This window comes from Panthera leo, chromosome B1, assembly GCF_018350215.1.
Source record: "Panthera leo isolate Ple1 chromosome B1, P.leo_Ple1_pat1.1, whole genome shotgun sequence".
Taxonomy (NCBI): Eukaryota; Metazoa; Chordata; class Mammalia; order Carnivora; family Felidae; genus Panthera; species Panthera leo.
The window spans coordinates 104246001-104271995 of NC_056682.1; the positions used below are offsets into that span (position 1 = coordinate 104246001).

Sequence of the window (25995 nt, forward strand, 5' to 3'; positions counted from 1 at the left end):
ATGTGCACTAATGATGATTGGAATATTTATTGCCAGATACAAAATAAATTACATCTTATTAATTGAAGAAGACTAGCGTGGCAAAATACTTAGTTATTAATTTTCTTTCATATGTAACCTACATGGCATATTTTTTTAAATCTTTAAAATTACTTCACATTAAATTTAATGGTCTTCGGGCAAAGAAATACATTCTCCAGAGGAAATTTCTACCGTATAAGAAAAATAACCAGATTTCTCATGTCCACATTCAACCTGTTCCATAGTAGAATTCCTCAAAATCCACCCACGTGACTTCATAGATAGGTCCAGGGTTCTCTATCGCATTTTCTCCGGAGCCCTCAGTTAAATCTTCTAAGTACTATGTCATGGAAAGGGTTTTCATATCATATACATTGACCATAGGCTGTTACAAGGAAGATCAATGCAGGGAACATTCAAGTAATTCATTGCCTTCCAGGCCAAATTTTATCCATATCTCTGTCCTTAGATTCTAACTTCAGTGGGAATTGACTAGTTATTCTAGGTAAGTGATTCCAGGCATCCATCATATCACTGCTTTTAATTCAGAGCTTCCATGCTCTTTTTTTTTAAAGTAAATTCTAAAAATGGTATCCTCTGTCTCTACTTCCCTAGGGTGCACACTGGCTAGAGCTAAGAGAAGGAATTGTTGTCCAAGAAGCCATATGCAATACCATAGTAGTATTTTCCTGCCATAGCAACGTTTGTAAGAAATAGGGTAAACTTCTTTTGAGCTATGGAAAGGTCATCAGGATTATATCACTGAAAACTATCCTTGCTTTTTATGAAGAATAACAAAATCAGGATCTTTTTCTCTGTCATCAACATACAACATGGCGAGTTGAGAGTTTCCAGCAGAGTGGAGCTGATAATTTCAACTTATTTTCTTACTGATGAAGAACAGTAGTGTAAATAATACAAATGGCAGATATTACAAAAATAACCTATGTTTGACTTTAGAATATATTGTTCAACTTTTTAAAGCCAGATTTTCATTCCCAATCCTCTTACTTTCTATTGTTTTGCTTACTGTTCACATTGTCTGTGTTCCTTAGGGATACGACAACTGCTGGCAGAGAGTGAGAGCAGCAGAATCTTCAGGGAACCAGAAGGCAGAGAGACAACAATTATTTAGTTTATTTTGATTATTCCACATACATGTAGATAATTAAGAGTTAATGGTATTTACTAGAGGTGGACAGATTATTGATTGTTGGAGGCATTTCAGCTTCTTCTGGTGAGAATGACATTTGTAATAATCTCATTCGAAAGACAAAGTACCACTTGCTGCCTGCAGACTAGGATTCCAGCATGAGTCCTTTGCAACCATAAATAAGCATATATGAAAAGCTAGTCGGAAACACAAATACATGATTGGTGAGAAGAGGTATTCTAATGAACTTCACCAAATTGCCTTTCTCTTTCTTTCCTCTGACGTCTTTGGTCATGTAGAACAAGCTGACTGACCTAGAGACACTCGCCCTGCTGATTGCTGCTCTCAGCCACGACTTGGACCACCGTGGTGTGAATAACTCTTACATACAGCGGTAAGGCGCGTCTTCCCCAGTAAAAGAAGAAAATGTTTCTTTTAAATTGTAGGGATGTCTTTTTTAAAGTAAGAGCAACAGCAAAATTTGATGGTACCACACTTCAATTGATCGGGGTCCTACAACATACTCTGGTTGTATTCTAGTGAAATGGAAAAAAAATAGTGTGAATCCAATGTTGTGTTGGTAACATTTCTGGCCTAAAGCTTAGAAAGTATGTTTGTTGAGAATCTTATTTCATTAGATAATTACCAAGAGTTTTGCTTTAGTGTATGCATACCCAGCTTAGGAGCTTCATTAGAAAACTAAGTCTGGTTCAAAAGAGGTGGAATTTCATCCTGGACTAGAAAAGATAATATCTGAAAAGTGCTTAGCTCAGTCCTAAGTACTTAGTAAGCACTCAGTAGAAGGAGGATTTTGGTGTTAGTGGAGACAGTGCAGCACAATGTTGGCAATTTGGGGCTCTGCATTCAGGCTGGATTCGAATCCTGCCTTTGCCATGCAGTTCCCGTGTGACCTTGGGCAAGGGAACTTATTTCTCTATTTTTCTCTTGTTTTCTCTATTATTCTCTATTCTCTCTTATTTCTCTCTTTGATTTCCTGATTTGTAAAGTGGAGATGATAGCGAACCTACCTCGTAGGGTTGATGTAAGTTTTAAGAGATAACACATATCAATATGAGGCGGAAGGTGCAGTGCATTTTTTTATTTCTTTTAATGTTTATGTATTTTTGAGAGAGATAGAGAGAGAGACAGAGTGTGAGCAAGGGAGGGCAGAGAGAGAGGGAGACACAGAATCCAAAGCAGGCTGCAAGCTCTGAGCTGTCAGCACAGAGCCCGATGCGAGGCTCGAACTCACGAACCGCAAGATCATGACCTGAGCCGAAGTCAGATGCTTAAGCGACTGAGCCACCCAGGGGCCCCTGTGTGGTGTATATTTAAGTGTTAAGTCTTAGCAGCAGATGCTAGTGATACTCCTATCACCATCAGAAGCCTGCTTTCTGGCTGGTTTTGAAAGTAGATACTAACCCTTGACGCAAGTGTTTCAGGCTCCCTTATGGGCCATGCTTAAAGTGACATTTGCAATGACAAATGAGATGATAAAGGTGACATCACTTTTCATCAGAGTTTTGAGCCCCTGTGACATGTTTATTTTCTTGTAGCAACTTAGTTGAAAAGCCTACATCTTAATGGCAGGATCTCTTACTACTTAGCATTTTTCTAAGTATGCAAGTGATTCAACTAATGGATAGATCTCTTAAGGAAATTCCAGATGTCTGATATCTTGAGGGAATTTCAGAGAGCTCTCTAATCACATTCCCTTTATCTAAATAAATGGAAAACTTCATGTAGAAAGAATTGTAGTGATGCAGCAACTGTGTCCTCTGCTGACCTTTGATGGGAAAAGATATCAAGCTCTTGCCTGAGTGTCAGAGACTGGCTGTTTCCTCCTTAAGATCTGACGTTTTGGAGAACAGATTGGATGACATGTCCTTTGTCCTCTGTGCTTTGTCATATGATTGTGTTCCTGAGCCTGACGTTGACATGGGAGTAATTATGAAAGGGAACAATGACATGAAAAGGTGTATAAACACAGACGTAGCAGCCTAAAGATCCAAGCCAGCAGTGCTATGTTCCCTCCATACCTCAAAGCTGAACATATTATTATGGTCGCTCTAAGATGCTATGTTGCATTGCTTTAGAGTGAAAAAAACACTCAGCTATATTTTACTTTGTTTATTTAAAAACAATTACCCGGAAAAACATCTGGAGAAACGTCATCTTCTCTTCAAAAAAAAAAAAAAAAGTCCTGGGAAAAATTCATAGACTGCAGAATCTTGCCTTTACACACACCACAAAGCAGACTTCCACCAAGTAATAATAACTTTAAGAAAAAAAGTTAAAGGAGTTTCAGAGATTTTTATTTCTTCCTACATCTCTGTGGTTTGAGTAGACGAAACCAAGAATTTTCCAGGGATGTTTCTTTTTTTTTCTTTCCTTAGTGGTAAATGAGTTATATCTCAAGGAGGAATTTCTTCACCAGGGGACTCGGGAGATTCAGAGTGCCATAAACATTCCCGTATAGAGAACTAACTTGCAAAAAGGTGTGCAGTGTCCAATTTCATCAGTATTCAAACACTACATAAAGAAAACCACCACAATAAAAGAAGGCACAGAAACAAAACTAATACATCAAAAAGAGGAAAAAAAAGCCCTCATGTGGTAGCAAAGTTAGATGCTAAACTTCCCCTGTCATTCATTCTTCTTGAATGTCTTTTCAGAAAATTAATTTAGAGTAAGATGTAAAGCAGACTATGTTTTGATTCATTATTGGTTATTTTTTGATTCCTTTCTTGATTAGGAAGACTGCCATGATGAGGAGTACGGCTACTATGCCAGTGAAATATTTGGGGAAAGAGTTCACTGCTGTGCTTTCTTCTCCCATGTGGGTGGGTAAAAGAGGGAGTGGTTTCGGATAGATTTTAGATGATTACTTTAAAAACAGGCAAGAATAGGACAAAATGACTGAAGTACAGACATCTACTAAAGAAAGCACAATGTGACACTCGGCTTAAGTAGAGAAACCTCTTGCAATTCAGCCTGCAGTCAGTATAAGAAGACTGTATGAGTGCATTTATTTGGTTAGATTCATTCAAGTTTGGTGTTTTATAAAATAGAGTGAAAGTGTCCTACATTTTGGACAGCTGGCTAATGGGCAATTACTAGGGCCTGGCATTTTGCTAGGCAGAAAGAGAGCTATAAAGTATAAAATGTGGTCCCTGCTATTAAGGAATTTTCATAGCCTCATGAAACAGTGGTGATCAATACAACAAGGTACTTAGTAAGTCCTGAATTGTTTAGTAATGTGGACTGTAAATGTTCAGCAGAGAAGGAGATTGGTTAAGACCAGTGCAATCCCATCTGCACTGTTAATGGAAGAACTGAGACAAAGCGGATCCCAAAGAGTGGTAGGATTTGGAGAGGAGAGAGGATGAAGATATACCAGAAACACAATGAGGTAGGCGGGCATTCTCATGGAACAGTGCTGATGGCTGGCCTGTGCAGAGTCAGAAGGTTCACTGACCAGGGATGAAAAGTAAAAGAGTGAACAAGTAGTTGTAGGGCTCTTTAGAGACAGCTATAAAACTAAGCATATTTGGTGTAGTGAAGAAACAAGGAGCCATTACAGTGAGTAATAAAGACATTGTTTAGGAAAGAAACACCAAAAGGAAGATACAAGGTATAATGGGTAATAAATAGGACCCCAGAGTTCAGCTAGGAAGCTGTTACAGCAAGCTGAGTTTTGGTGAAAAACACATACTGACTACAGAGAGGAAGAGATGGAAGGAGAAATGTTTTTCAATTTAATATTGAACAGGGGGAAGGGATATTGTTCAATATTGTTCAATATTGTTAATATTGAACATGAAGGAAGGGGGAAATCATGACTCCTGGTCCAAGAAACTGCAACACTGATGGAGCCATTGATGACAGTAGAACTGGGAAGTGTGTATGCACTTGTGTGTGTACTTAGGGAAGGAGGGACAAAAAGGACAGGAGGTAGAAGAGAAAATAAATAGGATGGTAGTTAGAAAAGGTAAAATGATCAAAGGAATGTTTTTTTTTCAAGATTAAGGTTCCATAAAATCAGAATAAAAGAAATTTCCTGGTAATCACACTCAGACCATGTGTCTTTGTCCTGGGAAAACTCATTCTGTACCTTGGTCTTCTCTGCTCTCTGTTAGAGGAACAGCTATAGTCATGGGCTGGTGTGGTGGCAACAGAATGTCAGCAGGCACTGAGGGACCCAACAGGGCAGTAAAGACAGCACAGGAATCACAATCTGTGAAGTTCAACTGAGTAGAGTCTGTATTAGCCAAGAATGACATCATCCCTGATAAGTTTGGAGGGCTTGAGAGACTGGAGATCCAAATATGAAAAAAGTACAAGTTCGAGGAGTCCTAAAGTCACTAGCTAGTAATAATAATAATAGAAGTTAACACTTTATATAGCCTTTACCATGTGGCATTGCGAACTCTTTTTAGTACTTCATATACATGAGTTCAACTAGTCCTTTGACCATGCCACAGTGGCTATGATAGTTATGGTGGTTAAGGGCCAACTTGAGTCAGATGCCTGGGTACAAAAGCAAATACTGGCTTCTCCTCTTACCATCTGACCTTGAATGAGTCATTTAACACCGCTCTTTCTATTTTCTTCTCTGTGTAATGGAATAATGACATATTAAATGATATGACATATTAATGACATATTAATGATATATTAAATGCTCTCCAGGTTTTAGCTTTTTCAAAGGGGATCCTATTAAGGACATATAAAGGATATCCTTAACACCCCTTTAACACCCATTTAACACCCCTCTTTCTATTTTCTTCTCTGTGTAATGGAATAATGACATATTAAATGATATGACATATTAAATGACATATTAATGATATATTAAATGCTCTCCAGGTTTTAGCTTTTTCAAAGGGGATCCTATTAAGGACATATTAAGGATATCCTATTAAGGACTCAAGATCTTGCTTTGTCCCAAGGTGAGATATGGATCAGGGAGTAGCAAAAATGCTGTGCCTGGTAGCACCTAGAAGCTGTGGAACAAAGAAGGGAATATCCATTGTTGACATGAAAAGAGACTATCCGTAGAGGAATATCCATTGTTGACATGAAAAGAGACTATCCATAGGGTCAAGGAGGTTAAGGAAGTAGGGTCAAAAGGCCAAATGAATCATCACCTTGAATACCTGTGGCATCTAATGTGATTACAGAGAATGCAGGGTAAAATAACCCCTGACTGATAGAATACAACAGTGATGATTTGGAGAGAAGTGGTCAAGTGAAGAATCAAATGGGGTTTACATGCTTACAAAGAGTAGTTAAGAGATGTGAACCCAGAGCAATATACATGTATGAGAAGCAAAATCAAGGATGGTTGTTAAGAGTCTGTAAAAGGATTCCTGGGGTGGCAAGAATTGTTTTTCTCAGAGAACTTGCATTTTCTATTGATTTCTAAGCCTTCTTGTCCCTAGAATGTTGTTCTGACCTTGGCACTGACTCCTAACACCACTCTAAGAGATGGACAGACTACTGCAGGACGATAGGAAAATGTAGGGAGGGTGTAAGGTCCATACGAATAGACATCATTGTGGGAATAAGATTCAGTGGAAGCGGTGGTTTAAGTGGGCCCTTCTGACAGGCTCTCATATAAAGAAGCAAGAAATTGCCTTGTGTTTGAAACAGTAAAAAGCAGTAGAATGGAGAACACATTGGTGTCCACTAATATTTCTGCAAACAGGAAACTTGGGGTATTTATGCCCTTTTATGGATTCATAAATCCATATTTTTAGAATGTAAGTAAAGGCAAACACACATAATTTGCATTCATCTCTCTCATAAGCCAAGAAGTTTTTCTAATGGGAAACCGTCCTGTCTGCATTGTCTAAAAATGTAATGTGCGCCTGAAATTTTAAACATGTTTGTGTTGTATGCACCTAATTGCATCTCGGTCCAGCCTCTAACTAGGTCAGTAAGTGGATGCTGTGTGCAAAGTGCTGTGGGGTCAGGAGCCAGTGTGATGCGGTGAGAGGATGTGTTTGAATCCCAGCCCCGCCATTTGTGTTGACCTTGAACAAGTTAGACAGTCTCTCTGAACTCTTGGTTGTCTAAAAAATAAATGCTAAAATGCCAATTTTAGAGAGGTGTCAGCCTGGGTCACTCTGGAGGCACAGCCTGAGACAGACACTGGTGTGCACATAGCCTATTTGTGCATGTGATCCCTGGGAGCAGGAATGGAGGCCTGGGAGTGGGAAACAGGGAAGAAGGGGAAGCCAGGAAGAGGATGAGTTACCAGCAGTCCACCCATCCAGGCACCTGGTGCTCAGTCCTGCCAGGTGATTCAGAGAAGTCTTAGGAAATGAGACCCAGAATTGTACATAAATGGCCAGGGACAAAGTAGGGAGGGGGGCAGAGATCCACAGGTTCCCATTTCCCATTGGTCAAAGATGGCCTCCATGTGCCTTGACTCCTCCATAGCCCAGGCTCAACAAGGGTGAATGCAGCAGGAGAGGTCTTGTTGGCACCAGCAGAGGGCAGAGAGCTGCAGGGCAGACATGGTGGGCCACAGCAAAGTACCTTCTAATTGGGCCCTGCAGGGAGTCTATTAAATTGTGCGTGAAACTGGATGCTGCATCAGTGGCTGGAGTCCGAGGTGGGGCCAAGGATTTTGATGTGGTGAACAGAGATGTCCCATATTAAATAAAAATGAAATATAAACTACTTAGTGCAGTGCCTGACATGTTAGAGGCTCTCAGTAAATGGTAATTATTATCACTGGGGAAAACAAATCTGGCCAAACTCAAGAGGTTTATAGTCTAACAAGGTAATAGACTTATAAACAGCTAACAACTGGCAGAACAACATGGATATTAAACTAATACCATAGGTCCTTGAATTTCTTTTCTTTTTAATGTTTTATTCATTTTTGAGAGACAGAGAGAGAGAGAGAGAGAGAGAGAGAGAAGGGGAGGGGCAGAGAGAGGGAGACACAGAATCCTAAGTAGGCTCCAGGCTCTGAACTGTCAGCTCAGAGCCTGACATGGGGCTCGAACTCATGAGCTGTGAGATCATGACCTGAGCCCAAGTTGGATGCTTAACTAGCTGAGCCACCCAAGCGCCCTGTCCTTGAATTTCTTACGTAAATGAAAATAACAGATACTCTAGATGCTTTTCCTTATCTAAGTGAAGGGAATGAAGAAGGTTGCAATTATCATGTTGAAGTTGACCTTAGCATAGCTAGTCTGAATGGTGAGAAAATGCTGTTGAGAAAATAGAGAATATAGAATGCAAGCCAGAATTCAGAAGGGAGGCCATCATTCTGTTTCCCTGGGCCCTCCATTATCCTGCATCGTCTCATCTGCTCCTGTGGCTTGGAGATAACCAGATATCTGCAAGTTATTGTGTTCTAAGTCTACATCTCCAGCCCAGACCTGATACAAACTTTTATATCCACTTGGTGGACCTCAGTCACTTTAAAATCAACAGATCCAACACTGAATTACACATCTTCGCCTCCTTTATCTCCCATCCTTAATCCTCTCCCTTTCTCCTATGTCAGTAAATGACAAGGCAGAAATGTGGCATTCATACTTTTCCCCTAGGAAAATCCCCACTAGGTCCCAACATCAAGATTCTTTGCCAACTCTTACCTCCTAAACAGCTATGAGGCAACTCTACTTGTCTGTATGTGGGATTCTGTCACCCTGGTCCAGGCTGTCTCGTGCCTACATTACTAGAACTAGGACTATGAGCTTCCCAGTAGTCTCCTAACTACTTTCCAGTATTTTCCATGCATCTCCAGTTTTGATTCCAGCAAATTTATCTTTTTTTTTTTTTTTTTTTTTTTTTTTTTTGTAAATCTGCTCATTTTACTCCATCCATTGTTTTCCCATTGTCCAATGAGAAGGACAGTATCTGGTCCATTGTACAACTTACTAAACATGGAGGAGCAAAGAAGACAGGCAGGAGTTAATTTGAGAAAGTTTACAACACAAAGAATGGCCGTTTGGGGGTCAGCAGTTATCAGTGGAAGATTAGACAACTGGAATAGATGAGATTGCCCATTCTCTTACCTTTATTTCCCTTGTTTTATTTTTGTTTTCCCTTAAGCTTCTCTTACTGCACTCATTTTCTTCCCATGTTATGTTCCTCCAGTCTTGGGCAGCTTCTCTGAATTAAATGAAAACTCAATTAATGACTCGTATAGTAGTACAAAGAAATAAGTCAGCTGTGTTATCCACACTTGTATTGTGCTTTACAATTCATAAATCCCTGTCCTACAAATTTTAGGAACAGAGACTTTCAGGAACTCTCACGTTTTCTTTTTCTTTTAAAGAAAAACTAGTGAAAATTGTGCTTTATATTCACATGCGAAGGGTCGTGAGAAATAAGAGGTGGAGGACTGTACTTGACATGCTTTGGACCTTGATCTGTGACTGCCTGTTACATACAGTGAACTGAGTATAACACCCCTTCCATTCCCTTTACTCAGCCAGACAGTCTCCTCTGTTTGTCCCCAAGTTCAAGTTAAAAGAGCTACCAGGACATCCTACGCTGAAATACTCTGGATCCCACATGCATGGGGAACTTTTTCTGACTCAGCTGTCTCCTTCTTCCCTTCAAAGGAGGGTGGGCACCAACTCTGCCCCCTTTCTTTGCCTTTTGTCCCTCCTACCCATTCGTTCTATCGCCGTCCATTCTCCTTGGATATACAGGCACATGTGAATATGCTGGCCCTCAGCCTTATTGCAGAGGAATAGACTAGCATTGCAATTTGTTTCAGATTTTAAACTAATTGCAGTTTTGAAATTGAAAAATATCATTGGTACAAGTATTTCAGAGAATTTTTTTCTCATGGTTAGAGAAATTAGTCCTTTGTGCTTACTCCTACTATTTTATCAATATTAAAACCAATGAAATTGTTCATACTTTGAACAGGCAGTGGTTACCCTGGTATTTGAAAATAATTTGACTGTTTTTTCCCAGAGATCATCTCACTCTTTTCCTCAGCAAAAGGAGAGAAAATTGTTAGTCTGATTAATTTTGTGAAGTAGCCTGTTTTTTCATTGACTAATATGAAGAACAAATTAATGTATTGGGGAAACTAGTAATTTTTAAGCCTTTTTTCTCTCTTCCACAAAATATTTTTCAGAAGTGAACACCCACTTGCTCAGCTCTACTGCCATTCGATCATGGAGCATCATCACTTTGACCAGTGCCTGATGATTCTTAATAGTCCAGTAAGTACCTACTTTATGGTTGTGGAATTTTAAAAGAGAGCTTTATAAATTCAATTTTATTTTTAAGTTTTGGACTTATTCCCAGCATCATAAATTCTTGAGCATGCTTTATTCCTTTTTGGGTAAGGAAGGCAAAGCCAAAACATTTGGGATCTTCCCAGCCTCACTTCTCTGGACAGCCCAAACTGTCTAAATGTTGCCTGATAAAGGATATCTGGTTACACACCTCTATTTGGTTATGGCAAACTGGAAACAAACAAAACTAGTATTTTTTGGCTCTTAGTTAATTCTCCCCCCACCCCCTTTTTTTTTCTTTTGGTCAAATGAAATGGTTTATATAGCGCTCAAAGGTTTGCTTTCACAAGACCATGCCTGTTCCTCTTTTCATGGAAACTTCTGACCATTAACAAACTGCTATGTTAAGAAATAAAGCTATTCAATAGTTTGGTTAAATGAATATTCATCAGTGTAAGAAAACATATGATATGCTATGCTAGACAAATAAATGCTAAGGAAAATAAAATTAAAATAATGTATGCCAAAAGATTAACAAAGGTTTTCTTTGTCCAGTTATGAATACTTTTACATTCTCATTTTGATTTGTTCATTATTCACAGTATATCTGCTATATGCATGTATTACCTTTATAGTAAGAAAAAAGTCAAAGTTGTAACTACTATGTGGAACAAGCACAATGCATGGTATATAATCTTAAAGCAATTTTACCCCCATCTTTTTATGTTTGCCCCGTGTGGCTAGTCTTCTCTGAGCTCTAGAAGAAAACTTGGGAGGCCCATGACTTTTCTGGTTATTCTTTTATAAGTAAAAATTACGTCAAGTACTAATTACGTCAAGTCCCAAAATAGACTATGCAATTCTCAATTTAGAAACCAAAATGTCCAGTTCTGTGTAATACTCTGGATTTTGGATTTGGTTTAAAGTTTCACGTTCTCCCCCTACTGCCTGGTTGGCTTCTCTCAACCCTATCTTGTGCTTCTTCTAACTTCTTCCTCATCCCTAACCCCGCATGTAGTTTCCTTCCCCTCCAGACTTGGAGAGTAGGAAGAGAGAATAGCTAAGAAGAGGGGCAAGAAATTTCTCAACACACTGGTACTGTTAAGAGTGTCTCACTCTTGGGGCGCCTGGGTGGCTCAGTCGGTTAAGCGTCCGACTTCGGCTCAGGTCACGGTCTCGCGGTATGTGAGCTCGAGCCCCGCGTCGGGCTCTGTGCTGACTGCTCAGAGCCTGGAGCCTGTTTCAGATTCTGTGTCTCCCTCTCTCTCTGACCCTCCCCCGTTCATGCTCTGTCTCTCTCTCTCTGTCTCAAAAATAAATAAACGTTAAAAAAAAAATTAAAAAAAAAAAAAAAGAGTGTCTCACTCTTTGTGCCTGGCAGGTGTTTAAACCAAGTTCTTTTCTTGTGGGTAAGTTCATGATGCCTGCCAAGTGCCCTCATTGTGGGGCTTTTCTACCAGATGTTCCTTTAATGATCATCTCTGCCTGCCTTACTTATGGCTCCTTCCTCTGCTCAGGAAAATCTGATCGTTCACTTTCAGCTCCTTTCTGCTAAGGTTCTTTGGCCTTCTTTGTCATCCCCTTTGAAAAGGACAGGACTGAAATCAATCCCATGCCTCCAAAACTTGGAGAGGGCAAGCCATCCCATATAGTAGGAACTTCCCCATTGGTGCTAAAGTCAGAGTGGCTAGTCAGCCTGTGTCTTGCCTTTTAGATTTTCCAGACAGGAATTAGACATGAGACCACTGTGGCCCTTCCCACTCTCACTACACTACAAGAGACATATGTAGGGACTTCATGCCCCACTCTCTTATTTGAGATGGAGGGGAACACAATCTCACCTCTCCCTAAACATCTCAGTGTGGATGAAGGGTTGAGTTATACAGCCAATTTGGTAACCTCATTATAAATTCTGTACACAGTGGGTGCCTGGGTAGCTTAGTTGGTTAAGTGTATGACTTCAGCTCAGGTAATGATCTCATGGTTCATGGGTTCGGACCCCATGTCGGGCTCTGTGCTGACAGCACAGAGCCTGGAGCCTGCTTCGGATTCTGTGTCCCCTCTCTCTCTGCCCTTCCCCTGCTCACACTCTGTCTCTCCCACTCTCAAAAATAATAAACATTAAAAAAATTTAAGTTCTGCATACTTAAATTGACTTTAGATTGATAAAGTATGCGATTAGTATGAATTAGTTCATGTGTGACTGGTAATTGAATGACGTTAGTGTAAGTGTACAAGTTGTATTCTTTCCTCCACAAGTTCTCTTGGGTAAGGTACAAGAATTATGAGAGTTGAATTGTTGACCTTATACAAGAAAGAAAAAAATCCCTCTATTTGGCTTTGCTCAGGCACCCCTTCTGCTCTATTTCAAGAATATTGAAAATGGGCATTTGCTCCCTTGCTTTGGACTGCTTGCTTTAGGCTCCTAGGAGGTTGCTCCTCCTTCGGTGCCCACCTTAATAGCAGCCCCAATGTCTCAGTGATCCAGTCCCATCCACGTTGTCTCTGGGCCCCACAAACCATTGCTTCCACGCCATCGTTTTGTGTGTTGACTGTTCTCAAGGGACCTCCAGACTGGCTAGCCTGAGATGACTGGGTTACCTGCAGATGCACCAGTTTTCAGTTTGGTTTATGCTCTGGTTATAAAGTTTCATGGGCTTTGTGCAATCTGCCCCAGCACTAATTTTTCCCATAAACCATGTCATTTTTAGTGTGTAGTTTTTCAGAACTGAGATTTCTCAGGAATTATATGCTGTTTTGTAGTAGAGAAATCTGTACTTTCCTTGGGATTTGCTATCTATATGCCTCATTTAAAACTATAAAACCTTCGGGGCGCCTGGGTGGCGTGGTCAGTTAAGCGTCTGACTTCGGCTCAGGTCATGATCTCGCGGTCCGTGAGTTCGAGCCCCGCGTCGGGCTCTGTGCTGACAGCTCAGAGCCTGGAGCCTGTTTCAGATTCTGTGTCTCCCTCTCTCTCTGCCCCTCCCTCCCCTGTTCATGCTCTGTCTCTCTCTGTCTCAAAAATAAATAAACGTTAAAAAAAATTAAAAAAAAAAAACTATAAAACCTTCATTTTAATATCTTGTTTAGTTTTAAGGAAAGAAAATATGCTAAGCTTTTTCTGAAGCCCATATTTAACAGTATCCCTATCATAGATACCTATGTTATTAAATAACATAACTTACTAAGTAATACATTATTACTTATAAGAAATTTGGTCATATAGATGGTTGGTCTCAAATTATAAGACCATATAAATATTCTGTCTTTGTAAGCACCAAAACATTACTTAGTATTAGCACCAAAACATTTACAGAGAATTTAGTCTCTGTTTTTGAAAGCAAAAATAAAAATATAACACCAAAAGATATTTCCTTTTCTTTTTTTTAAATATTTTTTGAATGTTTATTTATTTTTGAGAGAGAGAGACAGAGCATGAGTGGGAAAGGGGCAGAGAGAGAGGGAGACACAGAATCTGAAGCAGGCTCCAGGCTCCAAGCTGTCAGTACAGAGCCCGACGCAGGGCTCGAACTCATGAGCCGTGAGATCATGACCTGAGCCAAAGTCAGACATTCAACCGACTGAGCCACCCAGGCGCCCCAAGATATTTCCTTTTCCATTTGAAATTGTTTTATCTTAAAACACATAGAAGTATCAGTTATTTTCTAAATAGTTTCCTTTCTGGCCCAGAATCTAAAGTGATTACATATTTTAAAACAATGTTCATGGTTGTAATCACAGATTCATTAATTAGATACATGCCACAATTTTGGCATCTAGTTATTCTCTAACCGGTGTTTTGGCACTGGCCTACCACACTCGGCAGTTTCTCTTTGTTCAGAACAAATCCTCTGCCTCCAGATCTCATTCCCACTCCTCTGGGTTTTTCTTGGCCCTGAGATTTAGGAAGCACATCTGATTCAATTTATAGATGTTGTCCTGAGTGTATGCTGAATACCCAAGGAATGTTTTATGTAGCTCAACATCAGAGGGCCACTATGCCTTAAATTACAGACAAATAAAAAACGGTTACATAGCACCTTTTCAATATTTCTTTTTTTTTAATGTTTATTTTTTATTTTTGAGAAAGAGAGAGAGCACGAGCAGGGGAGGTACAGAAAGAGAGGGGGACAGAGGATCTGAAGCAGGCTCTGTGCTGACAGCAGAGAGCATGAACCATGAGATCATGACCTGAGCTGAGATCAAGAGGGGAGGCTTAACCAACTGAGCCACCCAGGCGCCTTCCAATATTCCTTATAGATGTTTCAACCATACTTGCTTTTTTGTGACCAGTAAGTACACCTTTGGCTCATTCCCTACAGGGCCACCATCTACATTCACATGTTCCTAAAGAACACACACTGTCTGCCATATTGATTAAGTTAAATTATAGAAATTTGCACCCAAAAAGTGTTATTAGATTTATGACAGAATCCATAGAGAAATGATTCTTTAAATAATCAATGGTTAAAAGTTTTGCTACTCCATTCTAGATTTCCATTAATATGGCTTTGATTTGGGAGCACTATATATATATATATATATATATATATATATATATATAGTTATTAGGTTTTAGGCCTGGACTAAGGCCTAGGGAGTATAAGATGTGGAAAAACATGCATGTGTAGGTAGGTGCACCATTATGAAGCCGTATTTTCTTATAGGACAGGGTGGTGGGAAGTGGAATGTAGAGGGGAAACATCATTTCATGGCATTAAAGTAAGCAGCTGTCCTCTGTATTCACGAGTTTAGAATACTAGACATGTGTTTAAGATATGTCACTTTACCTTCAGATTTTGTTCTTGTCAGCAGCCTCTCCAGGCAGAGTGCTAATGATGGTTTTCTTTTTTATAAAGGGCAATCAGATTCTCAGTGGCCTCTCCATCGAAGAATATAAGACCACGCTGAAAATAATCAAGCAAGCTATTTTAGCTACAGACCTAGCGCTGTATATTAAGTAAGTTTTAAGAAATATTATGAGATCAGTAGGTCTTGGAAATGTTTGCATTGTTTCAAACTTTTCAAATGCACTTTGGGAGGTTTTAAGATTATAAAGACAGATGTCCTGGCAAATCAAATGTCTTGTTTTTCAAACTATGGTGCAGTTTCTTAAAGGAAGCCAGAAAAGTTTACTCCTTTGGCATATGACTTAGTGCTAGAAATTACAGAATACAGAGTCATTTCTGACGTGTGACTACTCCTGTGCCTCTGAAGTTGTGTACAAGGTAAATAACCATGCCAAGGTCATTCCAAGGCTGCGTTGTCCAGCCCAAAGGTTATAGAGCCCATCTGCTTTTCCTTCACCCCCCTCCCCAGCTTCTGACCATATTACAGTCCCTTTATACTATCATCTAAGCCTAAGTGGGCAGGAAAAAGAGCTAAGTGCCAGACACATAAGTCTTGTTTCTTTTTATTTGATTTTGGCAGAAGGGTATTAATATAGAACTTTAATTAGTGAAGTCATTGACTCAGAAATTAGAGTGTGCATTAGAGTAGTGTTTGTTATGCATGTATGCATTTCCCTGTAATTAAACTGCCTTTCTAAAAGAGAGAAAAGACCTTGCTGCATTTGGGCAGGCATTAGTTTCCCACATACAGACCAAGATCTTTTGCTGCACATGTAGGAGTGAGGGGAGTCTGGCGGTCACACTTGTGGGATTTCCCTGAAGCACAGGCCTCTCTCCTTCTGCACAGGGATTCATATGTGTGGCTTTCACCACTCTTATGAGAAGTAAAACCAAGTAGAACGGATATACAAAAACACATACCCCAGGTACCTACTGTTGTACGTCTAAAAATAGCTGCACCTAAAAGTGTCTGGGTCTAAAAGTGCCGTGCCATTGGATTTGGCAGCACTTTAATTAGGATAAAAGAAAACACAGCAAACTTCAGTTTAACTTAAAATGATTACAGAATAAAGATGATCAGATTACCAAGAATTTAAAAATACCTGTAACCACAAAGACTTCCCAGCCTTTCCAGGCCACATGGGTCTCTCCTCTGAACCCTTTTGCAACGTATTTTTCATTTTTGGTACTCAAGTGACATACATTCAGTTTTGTTATATAAGTTTTTCTTATCTTTGGTTTGTGTCTCTGACTAGATTTTAAACATTGTGAAAAGGACTCCTGTCTTATAACTTCCCAAGATGCGTAACAGTATTGGGCACATAGGAGGCATTCACTATGCACTGAGTGAATAATAGTATATACTTTTTACCTTATACCATAATGTATATGAATAAGATATATGAAATTGAACTGAAGCCATATAGATCTCATTATGCCATACACTTAAATTTTCAAGTCATTCTTGGCATCAAATTTTAAATTTGTTTTATTTTCTTAAAATCATGCTTAAGAATTGAAATTACCATTATTTGTGATCTGTAGTTAAAAACTAGGTGAGGTGTTATTGTTTTACCCAAAGAAAATGGCACAAAGGAAAAAAGTGAGGTATTTTTAGCTTTTTAAATGATGGTTTCTATATCGGATTCTAAGATGGGAAAAACCATTAGAGATTTTTTTTTCCCAAAAATTTACTCCATGGGTCTTTGTTAGCTGAAGAAATAAGAGCCTGGGGACTCATCATAACTACATATGTTTTTCTTTTACTTTCAAGGAGACGAGGAGAATTTTTTGAACTTATAAGAAAAAATCAATTCAACTTGGAAGATCCTCATCAAAAAGAGTTGTTTTTGTAAGTAGGTTTTCTGTCCTTAACACTGATGTTTTGCTCTCCAGTTAATTTTATAACTATCAGATTTTATTGCAAGTATTTGTTACAATGTGATGATCTTAGAGGCTGTCAGAATTATCTGGAGTGTTGTATAAAGGGCTGAATATGAATATTTATTTGAAAAGAAATGCATTTGCAAATTCAAGTCAGTAAATTACTCCTTTGTCTTAGAAGGAACTTTAAAATGTGGTGGAATATGAATACAAGGCTCTAGGGTTCCCCCTGCTCATATTCCCAGTACTTTGGAATAGCTGAAAATAGCATCCCAAAGATTGTGGGAGCAAGAAGGTGGTTGGGAAGTGTTTACTTCTCTTGAGTGATGGGAGAGTAACACCATCAGAACCTCAAGATTTCCCTTTTCCTCACCTGTAGGCCTGTCCCTCCTTTCTAGCTGTAGATGCCATCTCTTTGCTGTTACTATTCCTACCTTTACCATGGCTAGAACCTGGATCCATAAAAAAGAACAAGCGGTCAATAATTTTAATAAAAGGATGACACAGAACACCAAGGACAGCACTATTACACTTCTGAAATCAACATTTCTTTAAATGGATTGATACTACTAGCATGCAAACAAAGATGCAGATTATAAGAAAACAGTACACAAATGCCTGGCTGTCTGTTCTGTGTAATCATGCTTTATTTCATAGCCTCAACATGTTTTTCTTAATGGTCCCTTAGAAACGTATAGACAGATAGGGGCACCTGGCTGCCTCAGTGGATGGAGTATGCGACTCTTGACCTCAAGTTCAAGCCCCATGTTGGGTGTCGAGATTACTTAAAAATAAAAATATGAAAGAAGAAAGAAAGAAAGAAAGAAAGAAAGAAAGAAAGAAAGAAAGAAAGAAAGAAAGAAGAAAGAAAGAATAGACAAACTACTGTAGTTAGGGAACAGTTTTTCCCAGTAACAAAAAGGAAATCCAACCTTGGCTCCAAGTCTGCACCAGTTTCCGCTGCTCCATCCATCCTAAGCCATGAACCTCTTGCAGAGAAGTACTCATAGTTCTAGTGCTCAGTGTCGCCACTTGAACTCATGTGTCTGATTTTAATGAAGCTCATTTAGGAGCATTGTCTTCTTTGGGGGAGGCAGTTTATACTGGCAAGCACTGAAATCTTTTATGAAAATGGGCTTAAACAGTGATTAAAAATATCTCTGGTGCACTCACTTTTTCCGAGAGAGTTGGTGTAATACGTAGAGTAGGGGCAGGAAACCGTTTTATTTTTGCCTTACGTAGTTACGGAGAACGTGCTTTTAGGTTGGGTTTCCCAGCAGGGACGAGGGTTACCATCCTTTGCTATAAGTGTTTCTATATGACAGTGACTGGACTTTGTTTCTCTAAACAAATTCTTACAAACAGGTATCCAGATCCAACATGGGAAAACACGGTGCTAAATACAGAACTATTTTCATACTGTAGTTGTGGTACCGAGCTATAGAGCACCTTGTCACCGACTCCAGATTCCGTCCTGCATGGTTTTTACTTCTCTGAACAACAGAAAGACTAAAGAACTCTGTCCTCTCATATCCCTCCCTCCCTTTCTCTGGCACATACTGTGTATAAGTAAGAGCTTTTCACACAGAAGTCACTGCACATGTTGAGTGTATTAGGATGACCCACCTTAATTCTTGCTCTTAGAGGCCTTATATCAATAGAATATCTGATGTTATCCTTTAATGGTTAATTATTAGTAATCAATGCGTTTTCATCTTACTACCACTGAGAATGGAATACCAAGGTGAAAAAAAATAGCAACAGCAGGCAAGTTTTTACCCAGAGGTTAATAATTTCTCTCGTGCCAATCTGGAGCTAAATGAGGCGTTTTTAGGGCAAATTCCAGTAGTTCAGTGGGCAACCAAAACAGTGACACTCTGCTATCCCTGAATCAGCCACACTTCCATATAAGTTGTTTCTGTTTCTTTTGTCTTTATAAACTGCCATCTTCATAGTTTAGGGAGCTTTAATTTAACCTTTTTACCAGTAACTATTTATTGAGAGTTTATGTTCACATAAAAAGTAAACAGTAGTATTGGGCTTCTTTTTCCCTGAACAGAGCGATGCTGATGACAGCTTGTGATCTCTCTGCAATTACAAAACCCTGGCCTATTCAACAACGGGTATGTTGTTTGCTGACAGTAAAAGTAGTAATTAAAAAGTCAAAGTAAGAAAAGTCTGTATTCTTAAAGGTAGCTTCTAAAGTGTTTGTGGAAATTTTTATCCAAATTTTAAGTAGCATTAAAAGCAGAATTGGACATAAATAGGTTTTCTTTCTTAGAAGATTCATTAGCATTTGCTAATATTTATAACGTATTAAGAAAGACAGCATCTATAGTAACACAGCAAAACCTAGCTGCTGATAGTCTTTAATTCCAGTACTACTTCTGGCTCACTTAGGAATGCTTTTTAGCACATTTCCTTAATAACCTTGAAAAACAGAAAAAGCGAATTATTTTTCTTCTTATGATTTTTCTTTATGGTTAGCCTACCATGCTATAACTCAGCTCTAAGTAGGCATTAGCGAGTAGAACTTAAACATTTCCTGAGTCTTAAAAATATAGGAAGTGTTGATATAAGGTGTCAGGAAGGATATAATCAGGACCTGTGGCTAGGAGGCTAGAAATATATCTTTCTCTCTAAATAAGTAACTGCCATAACATTTTGCAGAGGTAGTAAAGGCCCTAGGCTCAGAAAAGAGATGGCTATACATGCAATGATGTGTGTATTGTGCTTTTGTTTTTTGAGACTGCATTTTGAATCCTGAATGCACTACCTGAGACTAATGACAGTCTGCTGTTGGTCAGGGCTCTGATCTGCAGAGTCATGGAGCCCAACGACAGGTTCATCTCATGAAACATACATGCTGAGAAAACAAGATCAGAAGTGTGCTATCCATGTGCCAAAGCTGACATGCCGTAAGCACTCAGGAAAGGTGGTCTTTACAGAGTGTGCTGCTCTGTAATAATAAATGGGACTGTATGCCCATTTCCAAATAGGAAAGGGAATGGAAGAGGGAAGAATCTGTCTTTGCATTTATCCTTTCTTCTTAATCAGATCCCCAAAAGGTTGAGCAATGAGGTGAGAGTCCAGACATAAAAAGCAATACTATAAAGCCTCTATAATTAAAACAGTTTGGTATGGGTGACAGACCAAGGGAACACAATAGAACTTTGAGAATTACATAGAACGTTTAATATATATAATAAAGGTAGCATTTCAAATAACTGGGGGAAAAGAGAGACTTTTTACTGAATAATGTTAGGGTGACTTTCACATCTTCTATAACCAAATGGAAAAAGACACAACTGTATCTATTCCACATACTTAAATTCCAAATGGAACATACAGTTCAGTCTAGAGAATTAAACCATAGAAGTACTAAATAAAAACATTTGTGGATTCTTCTATAACTTAGGAGTGAGAAAACTTTCCTATTGCAGAAAGAAACAATAGAAACAATAGAAAGAAACAATAGAAAGAAACAATAGAAAAGACTGGTAAATTTGATTACATGAAAATTAAAAAAAAATAAAACTTTTGCATAGCAAAAGACACCATAAGCAAAGTAAAAGTCAGTGAGAAACTGGTAAAGATATTTGCAACTTATATTTGGTAGATACCCCAAATATTAAATAAATTGTAAAAAATAGAGAAGGAAAAGGGCAACAACCCTACAGAAAAATGGGCCAGAAATTTGAACAAAAAGTTGATGGAATGTGAATGGCTCTTGCTATTTGCAAAGGTTCTCAGAACCTCATTCATAAGAAAAAATGCAAATTAAAACTACACTGACACACGCAAAAAACTTGTATAGAATCTCATAACAGCTTTAATCCTAATATAGTAGTAATATCTGCAGCAGACACATTCCAAGACCCCCAGTGGTTGCCTGAAACCAGAAACAGTACTGAACCCTTATATGTACTATGATTTTTCCTCTACATGCATAACTACGGTTAAGTTTAATTTATGAATTAGGCACAGTAAGAGATTAACAACAATAACTAATAATAAAATAGAACAACTATAACAATACTGTAATAAAAGGTATGTGAATGTGGGGTCTTTTTCTCAGAACATCTTATTATATTTTACTCACCCTCCTTGTGATGATGGAAGATGATAACGTGAGAGGTAGTGAGGTGAAGGATACAGGCGTTGTGATGTAGTGTTAGGACCTTCTGACCATGTATCAGACGGAGGATCACCTGCTTCTGGACCACAGTTAACTCCAGGTAACTGAAACCATGGAAAGCAAAACTCTGCAAAAGGGGGACTACTGTAGTCAGAACTAGAAACAACCCAAACGTCTTGTCAACAGAACAGCTAAACATATTGTGGTCCATTCCTTATTCAGTGGAGCACTGCTCAACAATAAGAAGGAAGTAACCATTGATACCTGTAACCACATGGATGTGTCTCATAAACACTATACAGAGCAAAAGAAGCCACACAAAAGACTACGTTCTGTGATTTCATTTATAGGAAGTTCTGGACTAGGCAAAATTAAAGCACTACAGTGAAAGAAATAAAACAGTGATTGTGAGGAGAGGGAGGAAAGAAGGGGCAGGAATGGACTGAGAAGGGTCATAAGGGCAATAGAAATATTCTATATCTTGGATGGAGTATTTGTCACATGGTTCTATGCATTTGTCAATACACTGAACTCATGATCTATGCAATTCACAGTATATAAATTCTACTTCATTAAAAAAAAATACCATTTCTCATTTGGCAAAATCCAAAGGTTTTATGATATACTCTATTGGGGAAGTTGAGGGAAAACAAGGAATGAAAAATACTGTAACTCTTTAGAAGTTTATAAATATGCATATTCATTATTTACCATTACTTCTAGGAATCTTATCCCAAAGATATACAGGAAAGAATGTAAAAAGATATTTATACAAGGCTACTCATTTTAGTGCTATTTGTAATAGCAAAGACTGGAAGTAACCCAAATACTCATCAGTAGGTTACTGATTGAATAATTTGTAGTACGTTTACACAGTGAGTTCTAGGCAGGTATATAAAGAAATGAAGATTATCTGTATACTACTATGGAGTGATTACAAGGATCTATTTTTAAGTGGAAAAAAAGCAAGGTAGAGAAAATGTATATCGTACTCTACCATTTATCTAAGAAGAGGGTAAGGTCGTGCCTGGGGGGCTCAGTTGGTTAGGCATCTGGCTTCGGCTCAGGTCATGATCTCACAGTGAGTGAGTTTGAGCCGCACATCAAGCCTTGTGCTGTCAGCACAGAGCCTGCTTTGGATCCTCTGTCCCCATCTGTCTCTGCCCCTCTCCCATTCACACGTGCGTGCGCTCTCTCTCAAAAATAAATAAACTTAAAAAAAAAAGTAAAATATGAATATATGTACATATTTGCTTAATATTTAAAAAAACTAGGATTAACCACAAAAAAGTTAATGATCCCCTATAAGAGAAGGAAGGAACAGAATTTAGTGAACAGAACCATGGAACCATGTAAATAGTTTAAAATCATAAGGTTGAATTCTCAGCATTAAACCTTAAAAATAAAATGAAACAAACCTGATTTCAGTTTCAAAACCATAGTGACAGAGACTATTTCATTCCAAGTGACATTAAAACAGTAATTTGACCATGTATCTCTTAGTGGGATGTACTCTAAAAACAAAAAGGAATTATAAATCCTTTAAAAAAGCCTTTAAAACTGTTTTCAATAATGTTATTATTAGTGGTAACTTTATATAGATATTCAATCACAATTGTAGATGATGTGGGATAAAAGCAAATAAAAAAATTGTATTGATATCATTGAGGACTGTCAGTGTGAGTGGAAAGATAAAGATCTAAGGTGGATTAGGTTATGCAAAAACACTGTAGTCCTGAATTTGAATTGAAATGTTGTATGAACTTCTGTTGTGTCCTAGCTCCATCCTCTAAAAGGGCTTACAAATACTGGTAGTAATGAACAAACCTAGTGCCCATACTGAGGTTTCTAAGTATCTCATTAAAGGAACAAGGGCTCCAACAAAGAAATGGCTGATAGCAGTTTTAAAGCAGGAAATGTATCAAATGAGCCTAGAGCATCTTATTCTATCAGAAAGCAGGGAAGCTTTCAAAGACTGATAGGATTCTGTCAAAAGAACAGAGATGCCAACTTTATAGCCTCCCAGTGGCCAAAATGGAACAATCTGAGTATCAGTAAGGATTGAAATACATTAAATATGTTTAAATTTAAAAGTTCAAAATAATAATAAAAATAATAAAATAAAACCTTCCCTGGTCATCTTTGATAGTTGCTTGGTAGCCATGTTACTTTTTTAATGGTAATTAAAGTGGAGAAAATCAAACATTTCTCCTGCTTTGCTTTGCTTTGCTTTTTTTTAATCTCCTGCTTTTCTTATACAAATTGTACTTTAGGGTAACTAAATAATTGATGTGGGGAACTTCCTTTTTTATTGTATTTCAACTAATAAAACAAAAAGGAATGACTGCTTTGAATATCACCTTTTTGCAGCCCTTAAGGTAGCGGATCTACTAGACAAAGATCATTAATGGTCTCTAATATCACAAAAAGAGAGGCAGCCGGGCATTGTATAGCTCTTAATGGAAGTACACAGCATTGCCTATGAAGTAGTCAAAAAAAAAAAAAAAAAAAAATTCGGTCAGTCTTATCAAGCCTCTAGATCTCATTACCATTGTGTGTAAATAGGGCACAGAGAAACAGTAATTGTCATCATAGGAATGCAGTCAGCAAAATCCAGATAGTGGGAAACTACAGGATAAACAACCAGTTTATTTAACAACAACAAAAAAAAAAATTATAAGGAAATTTTTTTAAAAGAGAAGAGAATGTACGTGTAGATTAAAATTAATTTAAAAGGCACAGCAATCAATCACAATATATGCAGCTATTTGATAACTGGTTTTCACAGCAGCTGGTATAACAGGTGCTTAATAAATATCATTGCTTATGCATACAGATGGACATACATGGCCTTTTCCCCACTAACTGCTGAAGTTGAAATAACATGTTGCTTTTTTCTGCCTAATTTCAGATTACAAACTCTAGCCTTTGTGATTAGATACATATTTAAAAGCAAATAAAATATAATTTCCATTACTCATTGTTGTTCTATTACAATTTTGCTAATGTGGTTGAAGCTAGATTTGATAGATTTTATTATCTTTACTCAAAGTCTCTATTCTATTCTCTGTTCTAGAGTTATATGCTTTTAACCGCCAAAACTTAATCGGTCATTTATTTCAGATAGCAGAACTTGTAGCAACTGAATTTTTTGACCAAGGAGACAGAGAGAGAAAAGAACTCAACATAGAGCCTGCTGTAAGTCTGAGACCTTGTTGGTAGGAATTATTTCAATACATCTGTGAGTGTGGACTTCTTAACACTTTTATGAGATCTTTCCTTGAGAATACAATTTCTTTTCATTTTATTTTTTAAAGCATTTTTCTTATTAAAAGAATTTTACGTGTTTATTACAGAAAATATAAGCAAATAAAAGAAGACTCTTTGGTTCATCATATTGTACCTACTTTTTTTGTAATTTGTTTTTTCTATTTAAATTTAAATCATAAGCTACGTTTCATTCTGACAAATGGTCTTATGTATATTATTTCTAGTGATTATCTGAAATAGATGCAGCCATAGTCTATCCACTACCTTTGGGGTAATGTTTGCAGTGTTCACTATTACCAGTAGCACTTTGATAAACATCTATGTTGCTAAGTGTTTCTGTGCCATTTTTCATTATCTTGTTAGGATAAATTCCCAGAATTTCTGTGTTGAAGGGCACAGATTTTAAAGGTTTCTGATACTGCCTTGTTCACATAGAGTTTGGATCTCACAGACAAGAAAAAGACCCTTCTCAAACCATCTCTAGCTTTTGGAATGAGTTTTTCCCGAAAATGAAGCACAGCCATTTTTTTTTTAATTCAAATGGACATTTATTGAGCCCATATTAAATGGGACATGGTTATGACCCCCTTTCTGTGTGTACAGTTTCAGCCACTCTGCTCTTTAGTCTCAGCTGGGCACATCTTCTGTCTCACTAGTCTTTCACAATTAGCTCAGTGTCCTATAATGTAATGGTAGGCTCGTTCAGAAGCTCAGAATCTTCTTAGAAAGTCGTGGGTAGCACAGTAATGGTAACAGCTAATGGAGAATTTGCTTCATTTTAAACAAGTACTGTGACAGACTCATTGCTTCCCATGGGAGTGCTGGGCTTGTCTGGTGCTCCAGCCATGACCTCCTGGGAATAAGCAGAATGACATCTGCATAATCGTCACTAAGAAGGCTCTCTGTGTGGATTGAATTGTAATCAGCTGTGGCCTGAGTGGCTTCCCCCACAAAGCTGAGGGTGTTTGATTCCACATCAATAGACAATTCAAAGCCTGTGTGTTCTCCAAATACACGTCAGTGGTCAACTCTAGGGCAGTGGTTGACTCTAGGTCGGTGGTCAGCTCTAGGTCAGTGGTTGACTCTAGAGTAGTGATGAATTCCAAGGGTAGTGTGGGAAAAGTCAGCCAGGATGAACAAGACAGAATCAGGGCCTTTCTGAGCACAGTGCTGGCAGGGAATGCAAGAGGCTGACAAAGGAAGGAGACAAGCAGGTATCAGGCCTTCATCAGCTAACCTGGTGATTCATGTTTTCGGAGCCAACTTGCATTGTGTTCTTTAAGTAAATGCAGATATGTGTGTTATGTGTGTGTGTGTGTTTCTGTGTTTGTGTTTTCAGGATCTGATGAACAGGGAGAAGAAAAACAAAATCCCAAGTATGCAAGTTGGGTTCATAGATGCCATCTGCTTGCAACTATATGAGGTATTTATACAAAAACGCTAGACTTGCTAAAC

General features: G+C 38.3%; 1 protein-coding gene and 1 long non-coding RNA gene across 13 annotated transcripts in view; one reads left to right on the forward strand and one right to left on the reverse strand.

Moving 5' to 3' along the window:
- PDE5A (phosphodiesterase 5A) overlaps positions 1–25995 on the forward strand; it is a 141734-nt gene that overhangs the window by 109751 nt on the left and 5988 nt on the right. For 4 of the 5 annotated variants that reach the window (XM_042935616.1, XM_042935613.1, XM_042935615.1 and 1 more), the window contains exons 14-20: positions 1474–1568; positions 10296–10383; positions 15258–15358; positions 17023–17100; positions 19192–19255; positions 24394–24468; positions 25880–25963. In XM_042935616.1, coding sequence (XP_042791550.1) covers positions 1474–1568; positions 10296–10383; positions 15258–15358; positions 17023–17100; positions 19192–19255; positions 24394–24468; positions 25880–25963 — 585 coding nt within the window. Of the gene's footprint in view, positions 1–1473; positions 1569–10295; positions 10384–15257; positions 15359–17022; positions 17101–19191; positions 19256–24393; positions 24489–25879; positions 25965–25995 lie in introns of those variants that run through there. The other variant, XM_042935617.1, reaches the window with a different exon arrangement.
- LOC122217917 overlaps positions 1–25995 on the reverse strand; it is a 73803-nt gene that overhangs the window by 36028 nt on the left and 11780 nt on the right. For 5 of the 8 annotated variants that reach the window (XR_006201753.1, XR_006201749.1, XR_006201747.1 and 2 more), the window contains exons 3-6: positions 21235–21374; positions 15189–15305; positions 9217–9313; positions 1052–1116 (exon numbers count right to left, since the gene is read on the reverse strand). This is a non-coding gene — a long non-coding RNA (uncharacterized LOC122217917). Of the gene's footprint in view, positions 1–1051; positions 1117–9216; positions 9314–15188; positions 15306–21234; positions 21398–25995 lie in introns of all 8 variants that reach the window. The other 3 variants (XR_006201751.1, XR_006201754.1, XR_006201752.1) reach the window with 3 other exon arrangements.